The 13732-nt window shown below is 42.8% G+C and overlaps 1 protein-coding gene across 6 annotated transcripts in view; it reads left to right on the top strand.

The window, feature by feature from the left end:
* Nucleotides 1-13732, top strand: part of LIMCH1 (LIM and calponin homology domains 1) — a 314351-nt gene that overhangs the window by 182550 nt on the left and 118069 nt on the right. For all 6 annotated transcript variants that reach the window (XM_084626956.1, XM_084626953.1, XM_084626952.1 and 3 more), the window contains exons 5-6: nt 4056-4086; nt 6478-6588. In XM_084626956.1, coding sequence (XP_084483082.1) covers nt 4056-4086; nt 6478-6588 — 142 coding nt within the window. The remainder of the gene's footprint in view (nt 1-4055; nt 4087-6477; nt 6589-13732) is intronic.

The following is a 13732-nucleotide window of genomic DNA, read 5'->3' as shown; positions in this document are numbered from 1 at the left end:
CCCTGCCCACATTTCACTGTTTATATAGCCTGACCTGTACACCTAATGAGAGCAGCATGTTAAACTGGTAATGAGCAGCAGGCTGCTTGCAGACTTTGTGAGCCTGATTTTCCTCTTACTTAACCTGACTTCCACTGGTGTTTTTGTTTTTTACCAGAACCAGTAGGGTTCTGCCTACAGCTGCCTAGAATATTCTGTGAAATATTGGGATTGATGCAGTGTTCAAATGAGTTAAACTAAAAATTAATAATAAACTGGAGAACAGGGTTAGCCCTCAATTAAACGTGGTGGTAGAGCTGCTCATTATCAGAAAATCTTTTCTTCCCTCGACTCTTCAGAGAAACCCACCTGTGGAAATCTAACTGAAATACTTTTCCTGTACTGTCCAAGTTCATGTTGAGTAAGTGAGTGAGGTGCAGAAGCCAAATCTATGAGACTTATAGTGGAAAAACTCCATGGCTGTTTTTACTAAATAGACACCATAGTCTACTCTTCAATCTGCAGCCATTTTGAATGCTTATTTATTGTAGCAAAGACTGTTTATTCTGTGCTACAAAATAAAATAAATCTTTGGTATTACTACACATGATTAAAATAATGGCATACCTTTTTATTCTTTTTGTGATTTATTTTTGTGCATTTTAAATGGAATGTGTTTTAGCCATATTTTTGATCATTCACCTATAAAAGTTATGATCTAATGCTTTAAAGAAATAGGCTGTCTTTAATCAGATTACATACATTTTTTCATACTAAAATAGCAGTGGAAAAGAAAATATGAACAATATTTTTTTAGGGTGCAGGTACTGGAAAAAGAATGTTTTGGGAAAATGGCAAAGTATTTGAAGTTCCTTTATTTTTCAAGCTTTCAGTATTTTCATAAATGTAAACAAACATTCTGGTTTTTGGCAGTCGGATAAAATTATCACCAGAGTGTACTTGCATAGTTTGAAGTGAATTGGCTTTTAATTTTATTCTGGGGACGATCTCAACTAAACATTTGCAGTACATTTGTTTTATTTGTCTAATACCCAGAAGTGTTAGACACATTCCTTTTATGCTCAGTTCTCCAAGAAGTTTCTTGGCTAAAAATAAGTTGAATTTGAAGCGCAGTCGTATAATTTCCCTGTTGTTCGTGTTTTCACAACCTTAAACTTCATGTAGGTTCCTAATTTATGACTTCCAGTCAAATTGAAGGAATGCTGACCAAGAAAACCTAGAATCATAGAATATCAGGGTTGGAAGGGACCTCAGGAGGTCATCTAGTCCAACCCCCTGCTCAGAGCAGGACCAATCCCCAACTAAATCATCCCAGCAAGGGCTTTGTCAAGCCTGACCTTAAAAACCTTTAAGGAAGGAGATTCCACCACCTCCCTAGGTAACGCATTCCAGTGTTTCACCACTCTCCTAGTGAAAAAGTTTTTCCTAATATCCAACCTAAACCTCCCCCACTGCAACATGAGACAATTACTCCTTGTTCTGTCATCAGCTACCGCCAAGAACAGTCTAGATCCATCCTCTTTGGAACCCCCTTTCAGGTAGTTGAAAGCGGCTATCAAATCCCCCCTCATTCTTCTCTTCTGCAGACTAAATAATCCCAGTTCCCTCAGCCTCTCCTCATAAGTCATGTGTTCCAGTCCCCTTATCATTTTTGTTGCCCTCCGCTGGACTCTTTCCAATTTTTCCACATCCTTCTTGTAGTGTGGGGCCCAAAACTGGAGACACTACTCCAGATGAGGCCTCACCAATGTCGAATAGAGGGGAACGATCACGTCCCTCGATCTGCTGGCAATGCCCCTACCTATACATCCCAAAATGCCATTGGCCTTCTTGGCAACAAGGGCACACTGTTGACTCATATCCAGCTTCTCGTCCACTGTAACCCCTAGGTCCTTTTTTGCAGAACTGCTGCCGAGCCATTCGGTCCCTAGTCTGTCGCGGTGCATTGGATTCTTCCGTCCTAAGTGCAGGACTCTGCACTTGTCCTTGTTGAACCTCATCAGATTTCTTTTGGCCCTCTGATTTGGCCTCTAATTTGTCTAAATCCCTCTGTATCCTATCCCTCCCCTCCAGCGTATCTACCTCTCCTCCCAGTTTAGTGTCATCTGCGAAGTTGCTGAGGGTGCAATCCACACCATCCTCCAGATCATTTATGAAGATATTGAACAAAACCGGCCCCAGGACCGACCCTTGGGGCACTCCACTTTATACCGGCTGCCAACTAGACATGGAGCCATTGATCACTACCTGTTGAGCCCGACAATCTAGCCAGCTTTCTATCCACCTTATAGTCCATTCATCCAGCCCATGCTTCTTTAACTTGCTGGCAAGAATACTGTGGGAGACCATGTCAAAAGCTTTGCTAAAGTCAAGGAACAACACGTCCACCGCTTTCCCCTCATCCACAGAGCCAGTTCTCATCATAGAAGGCAATTAGATTAGTCAGGCATGACTTGCCTTTGGTGAATCTATGCTGACTGTTCCTGATCACTTTCCTCTCCTCTAAGTCATTCAGAATTGATTCCTTGAGGACCTGCTCCATGATTTTTCCAGGGACTGAGGTGAGGCTGGCTGGCCTGTAGTTCCCAGGATCCTCCTTCCCTTTTTTAAAGATGGGCACTACGTTAGCCTTTTTCCAGTCGTCCGGGACTTCCCCCGATCGCCATGAGTTTTCAAAGATAATGGCCAATGGCTCTGCAATCACATCCGCCAACTCCTTTAGCATTCTCGAATGCAGCGCATCCGGCCCCATGGACTTGTGCACGTCCAGCTTTTCTGAATAGTCCCGAACCACTTCTTTCTCCACAGAGGGCTGGTCACCTCCTCCCCATGCTATGCTGCCCAGTGCAACAGTCTGGGAACTGACTCTGTTCGTGAAGACAGACGCAAAAAAAGCATTGAGTACATTAGCTTTTTCCACATCCTCTGTCACTAGGTTGCCTCCTCATTCAGTAAGGGGCCCACACTTTCCTTGACTTTCTTCTTGTTGCTAACATACCTGCAGAAACCCTTCTTGTTACTCTTAACATCTCTTGCTAGCTGCAACCCCAGGTGTGATATGGCCTTCCTGATTTCACTCCTGCATGCCTGAGCAATATTTTTATACTCTTCCCTGGTCATTTGTCCAATCTTCCACTTCTTGTAAGCTTCTTTTTTGTGTTCAAGATCAGCAAGGATTTCACTGTTAAGCCAAGCTGGTCTCCTGCCATATTTACTATTCTTTCTACACATCGGGATGGTTTGTCCCTGTAACCTCAATAAGGATTCTTTAAAATACAGCCAGCTCTCCTCAACTCCTTTCCCCCTCATGTTATTCTCCCACGGGATCCTGCCCATCAGTTCCCTGAGGGAGTCAAAGTCTGCTTTTCTGGAGTCCAGGGTTCGTATTCTGCTGCTCTCCTTTCTTCCCTGTGTCAGGATCCTGCATAGATTGACTTTGCCCAAAAAGGGTGTTAGTCTTCAATGGGAGTGCTAAATATACATTCACAAAGCAGAACATAAATCTTTTACAAGTGCACTAGAGGAGACTGTATCATCTGTATTATTGTTTCATCTCCCTTCCGGTCTCTGCATGATGTTTAGTTTCTTTGGGAGACTGCTGTGGGGCAAGCCATGTTTATTTAAACATTTAGGGCTAAATTCTTCCTTGGTGTATGCATGTTCAACTCCTGTTAAATTTGTTGGGTATTCATGACATATTGGAGAGTAAAATTTGATCCTTGGACTACAATAGAGAAGATTTTAGTGTTTAGGACTTTAGTCTTCCTTGGGTACAAATCAGCAGCTCTATATTTCATTCTTGGCACTGGGACTCCTACATCATATTTTCTCTTTGCTGTTAAAGCGTTGTAATTTAATGATTGCAGTAATGATTGCAAAATACTCCCACATTATGAATGAATGCACTCCATCTTCCTAGCTTTCTTGTGTTTCCAACCAGCAGAAGCATCCTGCAGGCTTTTGTTAGGGGAACCACGTGACCTCCTGCATACAGGCTTGGAAACAGTGTCTGCTTTCTGATTTTTCTTTTCTCTCTTTTTTGTGGGTGCATCCAGGAACATTGACAACAGTAGGAAGCTGAAAAATGTAAGTATTTAATTTGCAGTACTTTCTTCTCTGGGTAATCCTGGCTTTGGACTGAGTTAGAATTTTTAGTTTGTAAAAGCTAGTACTGTGATGCAAATCTGAAAAGTTCTTTTGTACATTAACCATGCATAGTTCATTGGAAACGAACTATAGTGCTACAGAGGCAGACCATCTCTGCAAACAAAATAGAACTGTGCTAGTCTTGTGGTCTCTGACTAACTAAAGAAGTAAACAATTTAATCTCTTTACTACTAGTCTAATTTTGATTAACGCTACTTAACACATCAAAAGCTAGACTTTTTTTGGCCTTTCTGAATTTACTAGGCATACAGTGATTAAAATTTGGTTATACATTTGTGCAAAGCACATCAAGAAGATGAAAATACAATCCAAACTGCATTTACATTATGTGGATCTAAACTGTCTAATTGTCATTTCCCATTAGACTTGCTAGCTTTCTCTTTGAGTTCCAAAGTGCTGTGTATGTTTTCCAAGTAGGATGCATTGTCAAAAGCAGCGTAGGCTTGAGTCTATTAAGTTTAACTTTTTGTTGATTTCAACCACCGGCTGTAGTAATGATTTTTGTAATGGTAAAGTTTAAAAAAAAAAAAAAAGTCTGAACTTGGCTAGTCCCAGAGTTAGTTACACTATTAAAGGCCAGGCAAACCTGGCTTTCCTGTCAGCTGTAAACTACTGTAAATTCCATTCGTATTTGGCTGACATCCCCCTACAGTGTAAGGAAATGCCAAGACCTTTCCCTTATAATTTTTCAAGCCAGCAATCATGATTACAGGTAAAAAGGACAGAATTACTTAATCCTGTTTTTCCTGTCATCAGCAGAGTAATATCTATGTTTTCCAGCACACGAAGATGTATGGGAATGTTTTCATTCAATGGCATTTGGGGTGTCTACCTCTCTGGAAATTGGATAAAAGGCTTCATGTGGATGTGGTGTTCTTAAAATTAATGTTAAGAAGGATTCATAAAAGTGTCTTTCTATGTAATGTAGACATTTCAGATGCATTATTCTGTACTCCAAACTGACAGCCTGTCAAAATTACTTGCAAAGGTGACATTTGTCTGGAAATGTTTTCAGCCCTGGATAAGGAAGGGAGGAGGAGATCAAATAATTGACGCTTGCAAAAATAATTGAACATAGCATAATCCTCATCTCATCACATAATTGAGTAGGAAAATGAATTAGACAGCTTCTTAATTCTGAATAGTACTGTGACTGCAAGTATTTTTACTTTACTTGAGAGCATGTAGTGTTAAGTGTTTTCACATGAATTTGTTATTCTGTTTTTAGTTAAATTTCAGTTGCCATCAAATCTGGGGTTATTAATAAAAGTGAAACACTGTCTTTAAAAGGTTTAAATTATAAGGCATAAAGGGGACAGAAAATGACTTCTTGTCTTTCTAAAAAATTAAGAGAATTTTAGCATTTGTGAAAGGTGTTGGATTTTGATAGCCTTGGGCAACTGAAATTCTCTATCCCCAGAACAGATACAGTCCTGCCAGTGCCAGAATAAGTTTCTCTTCTTGGGCCCATCATTGTGTATATTCTTAACCTAAAGCAACTTCCTCATGGAATGAGTGTGTATATAAAGATCTACAAGCTTAGGCCTTGGCCTTAGTTCTGATGGTGGTTTTTTCATTGTGGTAGATGTCCCATTGTAAGTTAGGTGAAACCATCAACTCATTCTGTCTAAACTGCAGAAAAACTGCCAGATGGTCCCAGCTTTTATTTTTAGTATTGGTCTGGGTATATCTTGAGCCATTAAACTAGAGGTGAAATGCACTGAATCTTATCAATAATATTGGGGTGGGTAGAAACTGAACTAGCCTTTCTTTTCTTCAAATAGACCCTGACATATTTGTTACAAACATGTTGTTGTTTATTTCCTTATGTATTTTAATTAAGGAACACCATTATTAGTAATCTTTTCCTGCCATCTTAACTTTATTTTACCATGAGTTTTAGAAGTCTTCATTATTGGAAGGTAGTTCTTTTGAGCGCTCTTCACTTTGGGAGGACTTTTGAATATTGTACCTAGTTTTTAATATCGAGGTTTATTTTTGCTGCTTACTTTTCAGCCAGACATGTGACAGCAGTAGGTTTTTATTAAAATGTCAGCAAGCTTAGTGTACCTTTTTAATAAGCTGCAAATTCTATACAATTATTTTACCTTTAATAGATGCTTCATGTATTTGTTATTAACCATTTAACCACCCTCCCTTCCTACTCCCCAGGGCAGAATACAGATTTAGAACAAATTCTCAAATTCACCAGTGATTCGGAGTTCAAAATAAATGAAGAGGTACTTAGGAAAAGTAAATTAAGCAAAGTAATTGTGTAGATTTTCAAGTAATGTTTACTGATTTCTGCAGGTACTAGTTACCATTTATTGGCTGGGGAAAGCAGCAAACAGATGCACTTCATACAGTGGAGCAACGCTGAACCTGAAGGAGTTTGAAGGATTGCTGGCACAGATGAGAAAGGTATCCTTTTGTTACTGTTTGGGGCTATACATTAGTTTTTAATTATTGAAGTTTGAAATCCCACAAAAATTCTTTCTGATGTCCGTTGTAATGAAAGTTAGAGGTGGATGGTGGTCTGGGGAGTGAGTTACTTAACTTTTTTGGAAAAGCTCCTGATGATACTAAACAACTGTAAATTCTGGCTTTTTTTTTTTTTTTTTTTTGCCTTTTTTTGGTAGCCAGTTTTGCAGGTGGTACTAGTGATGCAGAAATTACTAGCGATAGGACTTTAAAATGGTTACATAGCATTGCACTTAGAGCTGGGTGAATAAGTGATGATTTGGTTCAGGGGCCAAACTGAAAAATCTGGGGGTAAAAATTAGGTTCAGTTTAACCTGAAACAAACTTTTTTTGGTTCGTTTTGGGTCAAATGAAACATATTGTAAATATATTGGATTGTTTTCAGGTTTTTCACCCTTTTATTTGTTTGGATTTTTTTAATTGGCTACAGTTTTAAATGAAATGCCGTGCCAAAACACAAAGTCTAAACATTTTGTTGCTGAATGATTAAAATGAACCATTTTGACTTTATTTTGAAAAAATTTTTTTTTTTTGTACAGAACTATTCACTGAATTTGACCCAAATTTGCGAATAGTTTTGGTGGCCTAAAAATGCATATTTTGGGGAATTTACTATTTGCTGAAAATATGTTGCCCTGCTCTTGTTAAAATGGTAGAGTAATGTTCATAATTCGTTTTTTCTGCTTTTCGCTCATGGCATACCGATTGACTACTCTCAGTAGAGAGACTTGCAGAGTGAGTCAGTGGGCCTAGGGAGCATCAGATTAAAGAACACATGTGAACATACAGACTGTCATGAATAATATTTCCCTCAGCCAGTTTTCAGTTGCAACACAAGTTCATATCCAGGTGTGTGTGTATATATATATAATATATATATTTCAACAGGTGAAGAAAGGCAAAGTGGGTGGGCGAAGGGATTGTGTATGTACTTCACGTGTAGCAGAACCTTTATCATCTGTATTTTTTCAAACTCTAAATCTTGGTTGAAAATGGATGTCAGGGTTTACAAGCCACTGTAGAGCAGACCAGGCAGGTTCTGCTGCTGGGAAGAGGCCAGTGCAGAGGGTAGCACCGTTCCCATGGCCCAGTCAGGGCATGTACAGTAGGCTGCAGCGGATGTTGATACTCCTCACCTTGCTGCTCCTATGGTTCTGCTGGGGTCACTAGGATAGTGATTACATAGTTAATGACATATTGGCACCTGGCACTCCAAATCTCTGGATTCTCCCTTTCTCCCTCCCAAAGTCTCCCGCCACAGAAGCAGATTCTGCCACCCACCACGTCTCAGAAAGGCTGTTGCTTTTCCTCACATATAAAGCAGTCCATCCCACCACGGCTGGCTGGCATAATCAGCTTGCCTCTGCACTGCTGCCTGCTATTGACTCATGTGGGGCACTTCTGACTATTGGATCCTAATGGACTTGCATTAAACTGTCCCAGGAAATGAAGAAGAACTTGACCAGTATATTTCAGTTACTACATTCTAGTGGGATGAGGAAGCCTTTAGATAGACTGCCATCTTGTTTTTCTTCCTTTCTCTGGAGCTAACTTTCTTAGGGGAGCCCACGGCATGTGTGTACCTAGCCATGGGAGCAAGTGAAGATGGCAAATTGCCTTGTTCTGTTGGGTAAATAAAAGATGTGTTTCTGCAGTGGAGGGGGAAAAGGAGGGGCCTTACTGGCAAAAGTTCTCTTCCTTCAGCAATAGGGCTGTCATAAATATAAAGGGAAGGGTAAACACCTTTAAATCCCTCCTGGCCAGAGGAAAACCCCTTTCACCTGTAAAGGGTTAAGAAGCTAAAATAATCTCGCTGGCACTTGACCAGAATGACCAATGAGGAGACAAGATACTTTCAAAGCTGGAGGGGGGGAAACAAAGGGTTCTGTGTGTGTGTGTTGCTTTTGCTGGGACCAGAGCAGGAATGCAGGTCAGAACTCCTGTAAAGAGTTAATAAGCAATCTAGTTAGATATGCATTAGATTCTGTTTTGTTTAAATGGCTGATAAAAGAAGTTGTGCTGAATGGAATGTAGATTCCTGTTTTTGTGTCTCTTTGTAACTTAAGGTTCTGCCTAGAGGGATTCTCTGTTTTGAATCTGATTACCCTGTAAGGTATTTACCATCCTGATTTTACAGAGGTGATTCTTTTATTTTAATTAAAATTCTTCTTTTAAGAACCTGATTGTTTTTTCATTGTTCTTAAGATCCAAGGGTTTGGGTCTGTGTTCACCTATGCAAATTAGTGAGGATTTTTGTCAAGCCTTCCCCAGGAAAGGGGGTATAGAGCTTGGGGGGATTTTGGGGGGAAAGACGTTTCCAAGTGGGCTCTTTCCCTGTTATTTTTGTTAGACACTTGGTGGTGGCAGCAATAAGGTCCAGAGACAAAAGGTAAAATAGTTTGTACCTTTGGGAAGTTTTAACCTAAACTGGTAAAAATAAGCTTAGGGGGGGTTTTCATGCAGATCCCCACATCTGTACTCTAGAGTTCAGAGTGGGGAAGGAAACTTGACAAGGGCAATAGCAAATTTTTTTATTTTTAGGTGTGTGTGTGTAAATTACATATATGGAGATGATAAATTCAGTTAGCATAACTGTAGGATGTACCTTTCACTTCTTCACTGGCTTCCTGGTCCATTGCCCTGTGGCTTAACTCTGTCATTCTAAAGTCCTGGGCAGCTTCAAAAACTGCCTCTTTTTTATTTTAATTCTTTACCAATATACCAAGGGCTTGTTTTCTCCTTCTCTGTCTCCCTCCCTCCACCACCAAAACATTACATTTGGATAAGGGTCAAGGTTGGAAAAATTAAGCCCTACATCAGTGGTAACTTTACCATACATAAGAATGTCATGGTTTCAGTGTTATTTTGTAACCTTGTCGGGAGTTTTGTGCTTCTGGAAAGAGATGATTCCCAGTACATCGCCCTGGAAGGTCCTGAGATCTCAGCCCTTAAAACTGTGATACTTTAAGGTGTATATAAAGCACACCCAGCTCATTTTAAAAGGAATTTTTGCCTCCCCTGAACCCTATATAGATGGACTAATGGTGACTGGGATATCTGGCTTTACCTGTGGAGGGATACAAAAAAAATCTCAATAAAATACTTCAAAACTTTCTGAAACAACCCTAAATTAGTCTTTCCTTACTCTATTCTGTTTATGCCACATACCAGAGTGTATCTGGATGTATAAAAGTTTATTGGCATTCATTTGGAATGACCTGAATGAATCATGGCTTTGCAGTCCCAACCCCAAAGAATTTGCAGTCTGAAAGACAGATGAAGGGTGGGGAGATGGGCTGGGACAAAAAAGCATAGTAATAAGGTTGCCATTTGTTACATGGGGGTGTTAGCTCCACATGATGCATTTTTCATATATTTTTGAGGCCTACTTGAGTTGCAGGATGATTGTCAAAGAATTGCAGCTGAGTTGCGGACAAGCCATGGAAAATTGCAGAAAAGTAATAATGGACCTTCTTATTGTACTAACTACTTATGCCAAACAATCTGTTCCACCTTGCATTTAGCTCTGACGCTGGGAGTACCTTTCCCAGACCTGAAGAAGAGCTCCGCATAAGCTCGAAAGCTTGTCTCTCTCGCCAACAGAAGTTGGTCCAATGGAAGATATTACTTCACACACCTTGTCCCTTTATGAAGGGGACAGATTGGAAGAAAGTCTAGAGAGACTGTTGTGAGATAAGGGGATAAATGGTGTGTAAAAGCTGGCATCGTTAGGAGGGTGGAGATTGTCATGGACTCCCAGGTCGTGCTCACTCTTGGCCTGGGGGGAGCCCCCTTCAATGTGACAGCCCTTCTTGGGGGTCCAATCTCTCTCAGGGGTTAAGCCCTTCCGCCTCCTGGATCTGCACCTCCCTGAGCCTTAGCATGCCTGTCTCTTGCTGTGGGCCCCCTCAAGGAGTCCACTCACTCTGGACCCTCGGCCTCCACTCCCAGAGGGAATAATGCAATCCTGTTCTCTAGACCAGAGCGACTCTCAGCCAGCATAAAACAGGACGGCTTATTGAGCATCTGAATACAGTGTAAGAAACTCTCAGGGCCCTCAGGCCTGGCCTGCCTTCCCTCAGCACAGTACATCTAAGGATATGTCTACACTATGAAATTAGGTCGAATGTATAGAAGTCGGTTTTGTAGAAAGCGTTTTTATACAGTTGATTGTGGGAATCCCTACACAAATGCTCTAAGTGCATGTAGTCGGCGGAGTGTGTCCACAGTACTGAGGCAACTGTCGACTTCCGGAGCGTTGCACTGTGGATAGCTATCGCACAGATCCCGCAGTCTCCACTGCCCATTTGAATTCTGGGTAGAAATCCCAGTGCCTGATGGGGCTAAAACATTGTCGTGGGTGGTTCTGGGTACATATTGTCAGGCCCCCCTTCCCTCCCTCCTTCTGTGAAAGCAAGGGCAGACAATCGTTTTGTGCCTGTTTTTCTTGAGTTACCTGTGCAGACGCCATACCACGGCAAGCATGGAGCCCGCTCAGCTAACCATCACCATATGTCTCCTGGGTGCTGGCAGACGTGGACTGCATTGCTACACAGCAGCAGTTTATTGCCTTTTGGCAGCAGACAGTGCAGTATGACTGGTAGCCGTCGTCAACGTAGTCCAGGGTGTTCTTTTAACCAACCTTGATGAGGTCGGGGGTGCCTGGGCAAACATGGGAGTGACTCAGCCAGGTCATTTCCCTTTTAAGTTTCGTCTCATGGCAATTGAGTCCTACCAGCAGTGCACTGTCTTTTAGTCAGCAGCCAGCAGAAGACGATGGCCAGTAGTCATACAGCACAGTCTTCTGCCGAGCACCCAGGAGATGATGATGGCTAGCGGTCGTACTGCACAGTCTGCTGCCATCAAGATGTATAAAGATAGATGAAGTGGCTCAAAACAAGAAATAGACCAGATTTGTTTTGTATTAATTTCTCCTCCCTCCCTCAGTGAAATCAACGGCATGCTAAACCCAGTTTTGAGTTCTATCCTTGAGGGGGCCATTCAGTTTCTCGCAAAACCACCCCCTTTGTTGATTTTAATTCCCTGTAAACCAACCCTTTAAGCCATATCGACAGTCGCCCCTCCCTCCGTCAGAGCAATGGCAGACAATCATTCCGTGCCTTTCCTCTGTGCAGACGCCATACCACGGCAAGCATGGAGCCCGCTCAGATCACTTTGACAATTAGGAGCACATTAAACACCATGTGCATTATCCAGCAATATATGCAGCATCAGAACCTGGCAAAGCAAAACCAGGCAAGTAGGCGACGTCAGCATGGTGACGAGAGTGATGAGGAGATGGACACAGACTTCTCTCAAACCATGGGCCCTGACAATGCGGGCATCATGGTGCTAATGGGGCAGGTTCATGCGATGGAACACCGATTCTGGGCTTGGGAAACAAGCACTAGTGGGACTGCATAGTGTTGCAGGTCTGGGATGATTCCCAGTGGCTGCGAAACTTTTGCATGCGTAAGGGCACTTTCATGGAACTCTGTGACTTGCTTTACCCTGGCCTGAGGTGCAATAATACCAAGATGAGAGCAGCCCTCACAGTTGAGAAGTGAGTGGCAATAGCCCTGTGGAAGCTTGCAATGCCAGACAGCTACCGGTCAGTCGGGAATCAATTTGGAGTGGGCAAATCTACTGTGGGGGCTGCTGTGATGCAAGTAGCCAACGCAATCAAAGATCTGCTGATATCAAGGGTAGTGACCCTGGGAAATGTGCAGGTCATAGTGGATGGCTTTGCTGCAATGGGATTTCCTAACTGTGGTGGGGCCATAGACGGAACCCATATCCCTATCTTGGCACCAGAGCACCAAGCCGGTGAGTACATAAACCGCAAGGGGTACTTTTCAATAGTGCTGCAAGCACTGGTGGATCACAAGGGACATTTCACCAACATCAGCGTGGGATGGCCAGGAAAGCTACGTGACGCTCGCATCTTCAGGAACTCTGGTCTGTTTCAAAAGCTGCAGGAAGGGACTTTATTCCCAGACCAGAAAATAACCGTTGGGGGTGTTGAAATACCTATATGTATCCTTGGGGACCCAGCCTACGCCTGAATGCCATGGCTCATGAAGCCGTACACAGGCAGCCTGGACAGTAGTCAGGAGCTGTTCAACTACAGGCTGAGCAAGTGCAGAATGGTGGTAGAATGTGCGTTTGGACATTTAAAAGCATGCTGGTGCAGTTTACTGACTCGTTTAGACCTCAGCGAAACCAATATTCCCACTGTTATTACCGCTTGCTATGTGCTCCACAATATCTGTGAGGGTAAGGGGGAGACGTTTATGGCGGGGTGGGAGGTTGAGGCAAATCGCCTGGTTGCTGGTTACGCACAGCCAGACACCAGGGCTGTTAGAAGAGCACAGGAGGGCGCGGTGCGCATCGGAGAAGCTTTGAAAACCAGTTTCATGACTGGCCAGGCTACGGTGTGAAAGTTCTGTTTGTTTCTCCTTGATGAAACCCCCCGCCCCTTGGTTCACTCTACTTCCCTGTAAGCTCACCATCCTCCCTTCGATCACCGCTTGCAGAGGCAATAAAGTAACTGTTGCTTCACATTCATGCGTTCTTTATTAATTCATCACACAAATAGGGGGATAACTGCCAAGGTAGCCCAGGAGGGGTGGTGGAGGAGGGAAGGACAAGGCCACATAGCACTTTAGAAGTTTAAAACTTTAAAACTTATTGAATGCCAGCCTTCTGTTGCTTGGGCAATCCTCTGGGGTGGAGTGGCTGGGTGGCCGGAGGCCCCCGCACCGTGTTCTTGAGCGTGTGGGTGAGGAGGCTATGGAACTTGGGGAGGAGGGTGGTTGGTTACACAGGGGCTGTAGCGGTGGTCTGTGCTCCAGCTGCCTTTCCTACAGCTCAACCATATGCTGGAGCATATTAGTTTGATCCTCCAGCAGCCTCAGCATTGAGTCCTGCCTCCTCTCATCACGCTGCCGCCACCTTTCAGCTTCAACCCTCTCTTCAGCCTGCCACCTCTCCTCCCGGTCATTTTGTGCTTTCCTGCACTCTGACATTGTCTGCCTCCACGCATTCATCTGTGCTCTGTCAGAGTGGGAGGACAGCATAAGTT

This window comes from Lepidochelys olivacea (genome assembly GCF_965140295.1).
Source record: "Lepidochelys olivacea isolate rLepOli2 genome assembly, chromosome: 4".
NCBI classification, from domain to species: Eukaryota; Metazoa; Chordata; order Testudines; family Cheloniidae; genus Lepidochelys; species Lepidochelys olivacea.
Note: the sequence above shows the minus strand (reverse complement) of the source record. Positions and strands in the feature narration are given on the sequence as shown.